The sequence below is a fragment of the Eufriesea mexicana genome, unplaced genomic scaffold, assembly GCF_001483705.2.
Source record: "Eufriesea mexicana isolate 0111107269 unplaced genomic scaffold, ASM148370v2 scaffold10327, whole genome shotgun sequence".
NCBI lineage: Eukaryota > Metazoa > Arthropoda > Insecta > Hymenoptera > Apidae > Eufriesea > Eufriesea mexicana.
The window spans coordinates 18190-28114 of NW_016917985.1; the positions used below are offsets into that span (position 1 = coordinate 18190).

Below are 9925 nucleotides of genomic sequence, written 5' to 3' on the forward strand. Positions count from 1 at the left end.
TAAATATAATGTAAATATAACCTAACTTAATCTAAAATTCTGGTTTCAAAGTTAGGTTATATGTATATGCCAAATCGCTTAAAAAAAAAATATATATATATATATAGAAAAAACTCTATAATTAACATTTTAATAAATAGTATACATATTATTATATACTTTTATAGAAATTTAATTTAATAACCTGTTCAATCATGATGTAGATTCTATAGCATTTCTAGAATGACAAGAGGCAGTTCCGTTATAGCTCGAGATATTAATAATTTACAAAAGAGTACTGTGTACAGCCATTATAACAGTACTGCAGCCCTTGGATTATTCTCCTCTCTTATGCTTTAAATTCCACAGTAGTTCTAGAAAAATCAATGTACAAATCAGTTATGTCCAGAGATATTTACAATTCCATAAAAGATAAAACAATAAATTAAATACAAAGATTACTTAAATAATACAAACAAAAATTGAAATGAAAAAGCTTTATAATTAACATTTTAATAAATAGTATACATATTATTATATACTTTTATAGAAATTTAATTAAATTTAGGTTATCATTGTGCAATACATAAAAATTATATTTCGTAAATAAATATACATAAAAATGTAAAAAGTTCTAATATAATGTATTTTCTAAAATGAATAGATAATATTTTAATGTTCGTATTTATAGATGTTTGTATGTTACAATTTTTTAAACTTATTTCTATAAATTCTTTCATCTTAACTTTTGTAAAAATACGTTACCCAAATTACATTGTCAGTTATAACACACTAAATTTTTTTAAAATATTAAATATTATTACTATAAATTATTGTGTATCTTTTACTCAAAAAATAAATTAGAACCAGTAGAATTTTGACATCGATATCACACTAATGATAAAATAATTTACTGAAAGGCGCAAGCGCTATAGTAGTAAAATTCTGTAATTTATCAGACTACTGTATTTTTTATGGTCGTAATTCTTGTTTCATATAAAAACAACAAACCACTAATGAAGATAAATAATAGATCAACAGGAATAATCGATGTTCTCACAAATGCAATTAAAAACGCCGCGTGGTTAGTTGCAGCACTATTGAAATTGGGCTTTGATCTTGATTGGATACAGGTCAGCAGTGATCTGTATACGAGGATCCAGTAAGAATGGCTGCCGTTTTGAGAAGATTCAGAGCCGCGCAGATCACGGTGATCGGCAAAACTAAACTACCGTCATTTATTACCAGCCGGTAGGCGATCACGATTCAAAAACATTGTGGAGCCCTTCTTTTTTATATGTTTCGTGTATAGACTACACGAGATAGTCTCTAAACGGCGGCTTTTTAGGGCAATAGCCACATCGTGTGTGTTGTAGATCTTTTGCAAGGTCATCGATCCGACAGGATATCAGCGAAGGATGGATAAACAAGCTTTTCGTAAGAAAAATCGAGCCAACCAAAGAGTCTCATTCAAGGATGCTGTCAGATAAAGGTGTTATTTACGCGTTACACACGCACAATATTCGACCTGATTCCATTGATAACTATTTGACCAATTAGTAAGTAAATTTTGTTCATATTTTTCACCATAGTGTCAAAAATCATAGCTTTAAATCGTAAGCACATTTAAAATATAAATCTTTCCAAATTCTTTTTAAAGTTTCAATAAAATGTTAGATTTTGTTTATGTCGCAGAATTGGCATGCACAGAGAATTCTTTTATATTAGGAAAATTATATTGGGACATGTTTGTATTTTGGGATATTACAGTGAAGAGATTGTTAACATTATAAACTCCAAGAAGTCTGAATTGAAATTGGAACTAGTTGGTTCATGGACTGTCGTAGCTGGTGATATTGATCAAGCTTTGCACTTATGGCAATATTCTGGTGGCTATGATAGTGTTGATCGCACACAAATTGAATTGTCTAAAAACAAAGTATGACAATTAATAGAAGTTTATTTATATGTAGAAATATAAATTAAACATTCTAAAACACAATATTTTTTCTTTTCAGGAATATCAACAATTGTTCAAAGAAAGTGGCAATTATTTAAGATCTCGTTACTTACAATATTTATTGGCATTTAGCTATTGGCCTCCTCTTACAAAACGAAATGGTTCAAATATTTATGAAATACGTAGTTATAGACTGAAGCCTGGTACTATGATAGAATGGGGCAATAATTGGGCAAAAGCCATTAATTATAGACGTAACAATAATGAACCTTTTGCTGGTTTTTTTTCACAAATTGGTAGATTGTATAATGTTCATCATATCTGGTGTAGGTATTATTGGTTGATATCTCCCATATGTTATCTAGATTCTTCTTTTATAAATGAAATTAATAATATATATCAAATGGTATTAATTTATACATATGTATGCATTATGTACTTAAAAATTAAAAAATCAATTTTAGGCTATAAAAATCTCCAAGCTAGAATGGAAACTCGTGAAAGCGCATGGAGATCTCCAGGATGGGATGAATGTGTTGCCTATACTGTACCTTTAATCAGAGAAACACATTCCCGTATATTAAGCCCAACTTGCTTTTCACCAACAAAATAAGATCTCATATTTATAATTCTAAATGCATTTTTATATTAAAATTTATTCTTTATGTTTACATTATAATACTGTAAAAAATATTTGTTATATTACATATTACGTTTATAAGTGTATAAAGTAAACGCTCAATATGAAATTAATTGTAGCATTTTGTTGTATTGCAATTACTGAAATGTATTTTAATAAAATTTAAATTTCTTTGTTACTATAATGCTTTCTGATATGTTCTTATTGTTAATCTGAATACAATGAATATATTGAGCACTGTATTCTAAACATTTATATTTTTGTTTACTCAAATGTAATATTTATAATTAAATTAGTCTATTAATATAATTCATATTTCGTAATATGTTATTGGTGAATGACTTACTGAAATGTTTATAAATATTTGATAATATTAATAAAAAATTTTGAATACCATCGAAATAGATTATAATAAAAGAAGTATGGGAAGGTCATAAAATGTGCATAATTATTAAATATCATTTATTTTTATTATCTAATTACTTTGATCGACCTAAACTGTTTATTTTGAGTGAAAAACATATCTTTCTCTACAGTCATGATTTAAAAAAAAACATTAATTCAACTAAAAAATAAAATTGTTATAATAAACAAAGACTAATTACAAGTATAATTTGCATTTTAGATTTTATTTTAATGTAATTCCCTCATAAGATATTAGTCTTTAAACTTTATTAATTAAATTTTATAAATATATACATATAAAATAACATAATTGTCATTGTAATAAAGAATATTGATATTATTGAATTATTGATAGACTATTTTATATTACAGAAAAATGTTTTATGTGAGCATATTCTGTACTTTGTTCTTTCAATCACTTATTAACATAATTAATGGATCAATTCAATTTAAAACACTTTAGCATTGTTTAAATTTTTACTATATTATTTGTAAAAAGAATTTTAATTTGATACATTAAATGTAGAAGCTAGAACTATATTATTATATATGTTATTTTTCATATATTTTTTTAAAATATAAAGTCAATAAGTAAAAGAGCATTATTTTATAAATTACAACGTATGTTTCATTAAAAATTATTGCATTAATATATGCTGTATGAAATTCTTTATTGTACAATCAAAACTTACTTTGTTTTATGCACTTAACAATTATCATGATTCATTCAGCTGATGCAATACAATGCTGATGCATTTCAAAAATAGAGAAAGTAACAAATGAAGTGGAATTTGAATAATAGTTAATTTTTCTTATAATAATGCAAAGAATGGCGCAATATCGGAGGACTTATATGCTCAATGATATTGAAAATAGAAAGCATCTTCAGAACACAAAAATAAATATTGATAAAATATTTTTACGAATATTTACAGTATACAAATATATATACAGAGCATTGATAAACATTTTACTATATAAAAAAGATTAAAATAAGCTATAATAAAATCCTATGTCAGTACAAAAATGTTGACATTTAGTTATTCCATGTCAAGTGATTATAATATATTCTTATATTAATATTTTATGCCAATGTATGTTATTTATTACCTTACAAGATTTTCACAATACCACTCAATGATTTCTATATATCAAAGTGGAATGAAAAGCTTAATATTCTAAGTGATTGTGAAAATTCTTATTATGGTATTCCCTATTAATATTTAAATGGAAAGATTTACTATGATAACTAAACAAGCATTATAGTATATGGTAATACAAACCTAATTTATTTAAATATTATCTTTAGTTGCATTATAAATTAAAAAGAAAAAATAAGTAAAAAGTTCAAATTCAGAATATTCATATTATATTAATGTTATCTGCAATAAGATACACAATTATTAAAAATAATAGTTTTGTAAAAAAGGCTTTTATTAAGTAACATTAATATATTTATATTTTACTTCATTTTAATTTTGAAAACTGAAACCAAATTTACTGTAATAAAAAAATTCATATTTTAATACTAAAATTGCTTAATAAGTGTTAACAAATTATTAGTAATTATTAGGAAAATAACTTAGCTTAAAAATTTTTTTAAATAATATAGCTTTAAATTCCACATTAATGTTAATAGTAATCTATAAGTTTCGTTGCTTTGTGCAAAACCATCTTTATTTTATATTTAAAGTTATGCTTAAATTATTATTCTAACAAATTTCAACAATTCTTTAAGTGATTTAAGATATGTTTCTTTTAACTGTTAAACAATTAAAAAATTATATTATAAAGTTATATAACATGTAATCATTTGACATAGAATGGTTTTATTAAAACTTCTGTTAAAATTTAATCTTTAATGTCATGCAAAAACTATTGAAATCAATAACTGATAACTTCTCGTAATTTATTAGTCTTATCTTATATCTATATATAAAGTTTTGTACCAAATAAAGTACAAACAATGTAATATCAATTTAAAAAACTTAACTACATTTCTGATAACATCAAGTTATCAGAAATTATACATGACAATTTAATTTGATTTTTGTAGATCAAAATTGTAGTAAAAATTAGTATTTATATAATATATCAAATAATATTGCAAATACATTATACATATACATACATTTCCAAAAAATGTAAGATAAAACAACTTCATATAATATAATACTAGAAGTTTAGTTGATTATTTAATGAAAGGCAAATTATTAGTTTACCATCCTTTCATTGATATTTGTAATTTTAAAATTATACTATTAATTTTGCATAAAAATTTTATTTTTTTAATCACAAAATATATGCATATATTGCCACGAAATCTCTCATTAATCTCCATCTATGTGTGCTCTGAAGTGTTTTTCTATCCTCTAGAACTTGATCAATATTAACTCTTAAATAGTGGTTATATTTCTCACATTATAAATTATAAATTATTTTTCTTGTTAGAAAATAGCAGTATTAAAAACAAAAATTATTATCAAAAATTATATCCATGGTATATTAATGTATTTACCAGTATATTGGTTGTTTAATAAAAGCAACATCCTTTTATTAGTTAATATCATAATATAAAAATAATGTTCAAATCTCTTCATTTTTAAATTGACTTGAAAAAATATTATACATTTTAGCTCAATATTAGTGAATATACTGTAATAAAAATTGAATCAAAACTTAGAAATCACACATGGATGGAAATAAGTGAGAAAGAAACTGATAAAATATTTATATTGATTATAAGTAGTGATTAATAATTAATAACTGATATGCTATGCCTATATTTAAATGGCTAGCTTACATATCACTTTTTAAATTCAAATTATCAAGTTAATAGCCATAGCTTTGGAGAATTGAATAAATTCTATTGTACTAAATCCTAATCTTCATAATTAAGATTCAATTTAAAAATCTTACACATAATGAATGAATATTTACAAAATACTAGTAACAACAAAAAGTAATATCCTAAATTAATATTCAGCAATTTATAATAGTAGCCACATGGTTGTGATCAAAAAATTGTTTTTCTTTTTTTCTTTAATACATACATACAATCAGACTTATAAAAAATCAGTGCCACACTTAAGAAAAATATTTATAAAACTTAATAATTAAAATTTATATAGTAATTAAAATATATGTGATATTATTTATATATTTGCTTACTTCATCAAATTTAAAATAAAATAGCATAACTTGTCCAAAACAAAATATCATTTTAGTAATTCCTTATACTATACACACTTCTTAAAATTTAATAACTATTTCTTTTCATATAAATGTGTATTATTTTTTTCTATGTAAATAAAATTAAAAGAATTTATTTACAATTCTGTAACATTAAATTTTATTTTAATGTATATATTAGTCCTTTTATGCAATCCATAATTTTTTAGACAAATTTACTAATTCGTATTAAAAAGATGTTTTCAATATAAATTGAAAATACTGCAAAATTTGATATACTTCTAGTATTTTTAATTTTTATTTTGGATTTAATATTTTTATAAGATTAAAAGAATATTATGTGTACACTTACAACTTTCATAAATTATAAAATTTGAAGTCAAATGTAATTCAATTTCTATTTGTATCTTAACTTTTAAAATATAACATAATTTCAAAATTACTGCTTTAATAGTTAAATGTAATATTTATTATAATAGTTTTTATTCTAATCTATGTTATAAGTCATGGATAGCCTAAAACACATAAATTTTAATTTTATGTTCAATGATGCATAAATTTATATTATTCTTATTCATTTCCCTAATTTATAATATAACAATTTTTATAAATCTATATGTAAATATAAAATTTTGTATTTTAAAATGCTTATACCTTTAATAAATTATTTTTAGTAAATCATATCCCTATAAAAAATGAACTAACAATACTTTTTACATGCAACATAACTTTCTTTTTTATTTGAAATCATAATTCGAATTTTTGTTGTAACTATATAAAATATAAAAATTATTATAAGAATGAATATAATAATTATCTAATTTGATCGCAATATTCAAATAATGTATTTTAAATAAAATATATTTACAAACTATGATGTCAAAATACTTTTCCTATAACTCTATAATAATTATTTTATGAAAAGATATATGGATTGCCTATGGACTAGGATTGAACTATTATGACTTATTGTATTTACTCATATCACAACATAAAATGTAGCACAGATATCTCTATAAGTCTGCACTGTTTATTATCAGTTATAGTAGTTCACTAAAAATCTCTATTATATTCAAATATCTTCCTAAGAGAAATCAAAGAAAGAATTTATAAGTGATATTAATATATAATGCTACAGGCTTCATTGCAATTAATGCTACATTTTTCTGATATATAATGTGTGTATATATTTACATACTGTATCATTACAAAAAAATGATTCAGTTGATTGCAACTATCTTCATTCAAAAAGTTTTGAACACATACATATATGTTTTCCTTATTTTCGTTTTGACCATTTATATTATTGTAATTGAACACATTCTTAACTTTTGTAATATACTCTATTTATTAAGGAATTTTTATCTTTTAATTAAATCATTACTAATAAATAATATTGTACAAGAAAAGTGGAATGTGCGCTATATTTAAAATATAAATAATGGTAAGACATATTATATAAATATTATTTATCATTTGTATTGAATTTTCAATTTTACAAAACAATCTTAAAAAAGTAAAATAATTTTAATATTCTCAAATTAAAATTCCTTTACTTATTTTGCTATTTTCACATGGAAGAAATATTTCATTATAAAGTATACTTAATTTAACTTATTATGAAGTATACAGATTGATATATTTATGTAAAAATATGAGTTTTTATTTTATTAAAATGTTCAGTAAATAACTTTGTATTATGTTGTTTTAAAAATTTTCTCAGAATATAATTATAAATACACAAATTTTGAAGTTAATGGAAACAATTATGTTCTCAAATAATATTCTTTTTGTTCATACTGTAAGGAAAATATTATTAATAATATTGTAATTAATGAAATATCAATAAGAATAGTCACAATCATCTGAATTTGAATTCAATACTTCGTAATGAAGATGATTATACACACACGCGCGCATACACACGACACGTACACACATCACGCGCACGCATATATGTAGAACAGAAAAAGTACATGGAAATGTATTAAACGAAAAAAAAAAAGAAAAAGAAAAGACAAATTAGATATTACAATATAAGAGTACAACATTGGGATGTGTACTGGATGGAAACTTTGGACAATTACAACAGAATATAATATAATAATATAATAATCGAAATGTGACAATAAAAGCAATAATAATGCTATCATAAGCAACAATGAAAAAAGAACTGCTTTACTGTAGCTGAAAAATTAATATAAAAATTTATAGTACACCAGGAGCAACATACAGACTAGAATTATATTTGCAGATTTAACTTGGCAAGTACAAAATATAATTTAACATATTTCTGATCAAGCAAAATCAAATGAGTCATCAAATGCAATATAATAATATCTTGCTATTAATTTATAGTTTTAAGTCATAATATATTAATAGCAATAATAGTTATTCCATTAGTTAGTTTTATCTTAAACGAATGTATAATTGAATTCAATTATCTGTTAAAATATATTCATACAACAATGTTCTGTTGTGCTATATACCAAGTATTTGAAATGTTACTTTTAAATTCAATTTACTAGAACATCATAAACATATATAATCCAAATAATCATATGTTTTTATTTTTTCCGAATACAATAAAAATTTATTTTGCTATGAAATCATTTATTTTCAAAATATTATGTATGTTAAATGCCAAAACTTTGAACATTTAGCACTAATAAAAACATGATTAATATAAAAAATATTTCATGTCATATTTGGATGTTTTATATTAGTATTATTTTCTGAATTTTATTATACAAAAGTATCTTAAATTATTAAAAATAAATTACCAAAATTTGTTGAGACATTCTCAACACCATATAACACATTAAAATATAATTAGACAGTATTAATTTTATGTTAATCTTCAGTAAAGTATGATTTAATATTTAATATTTAATATTTAATATTATTATCTCTTTGAAATTATAAAATATCTAAACATGATAATAAACATTTCTTATTGGACACATTGTTTTCTATCTTAAAAAGGCAAGTATTATTAATTAAGTGAATTATTTAGGTATATTCCATGATATTAAGGTTTTTACTTTCAATGTCAAATCCTTGATAATATATTTAAAAAAAATATATATCATGTATCCAATTAAAAAAAATTAACATAATTGTATAAGTAATTCCCAGAGAATTAACATCAAAGCTTTATATCTACTAATATCAAACTAAAATCAATTAGATACATTTCAATGTTGAAAGGAATTTGAAGTGGACACTGTTATATTTTGGTAATTCAACAATAATTTTATTATCAATTTAATTTTTGATATTGACATTTCTCCTTATTAATGTAAAACAAATTGTATAAAATAGTAAAAAAATGTTTTTCAATTTTAGAAATTAATCTCTCATTGAAACAACAAATATTATTTATCATGAATGCATCATTATAACTACAACATAGGATATTGTAACTAAATTTTTTCATTAGTTTGTCACTTTGTAAACATCTTAATTGCATTAAGAATGCAATTAAATAAATAAATGGACTCACTCAGTTTTTGTTAAATCAGACTAAGTGTCATTGAAAGCTTGAAATAAGATTTTCGAAGGTCAAAATATGTAATTACCAGTAAGATCATTTAATACTAGACCTTCGATAAGTTAAAATTTCACCGAAAATATGATTTCTGTGTTGTTCTTATTTCAAATCTTCAATTAGTCAAAATCAAATGTATAATAATTCGAGCATTATGATTATACTGTTTTTTTTCTTATTTTTTTTTTTTTTTTTTTAT

General features: G+C 22.3%; 1 protein-coding gene across 1 annotated transcript; it reads left to right on the plus strand.

The window, feature by feature from the left end:
- Positions 1-1001: 1001 nt before the first annotated feature.
- Positions 1002-2552, plus strand: Nipsnap (protein nipsnap). Its single transcript, XM_017908238.1, has 5 exons — positions 1002-1230; positions 1356-1538; positions 1750-1918; positions 1998-2265; positions 2404-2552. Exons 1-5 carry the CDS (start codon positions 1148-1150, stop codon positions 2550-2552), a joined length of 852 nt encoding a protein of 283 aa, XP_017763727.1. The 5' UTR covers positions 1002-1147.
- The last annotated feature ends 7373 nt before the right edge of the window (positions 2553-9925 follow it).

Coding starts and splice junctions, on each gene's coding strand:
- Nipsnap (XM_017908238.1), top strand. CDS start 1,148: ATGGCTGCCGTTTTGAGAAGATTCAGAGCCGCGCAGATCACGGTGATC. Junction 1,231..1,355: donor CCGTCATTTATTACCAGCCG/GTAGGCGATCAC, acceptor TGTGTGTTGTAG/ATCTTTTGCAAGGTCATCGA. Junction 1,539..1,749: donor GATAACTATTTGACCAATTA/GTAAGTAAATTT, acceptor GGGATATTACAG/TGAAGAGATTGTTAACATTA.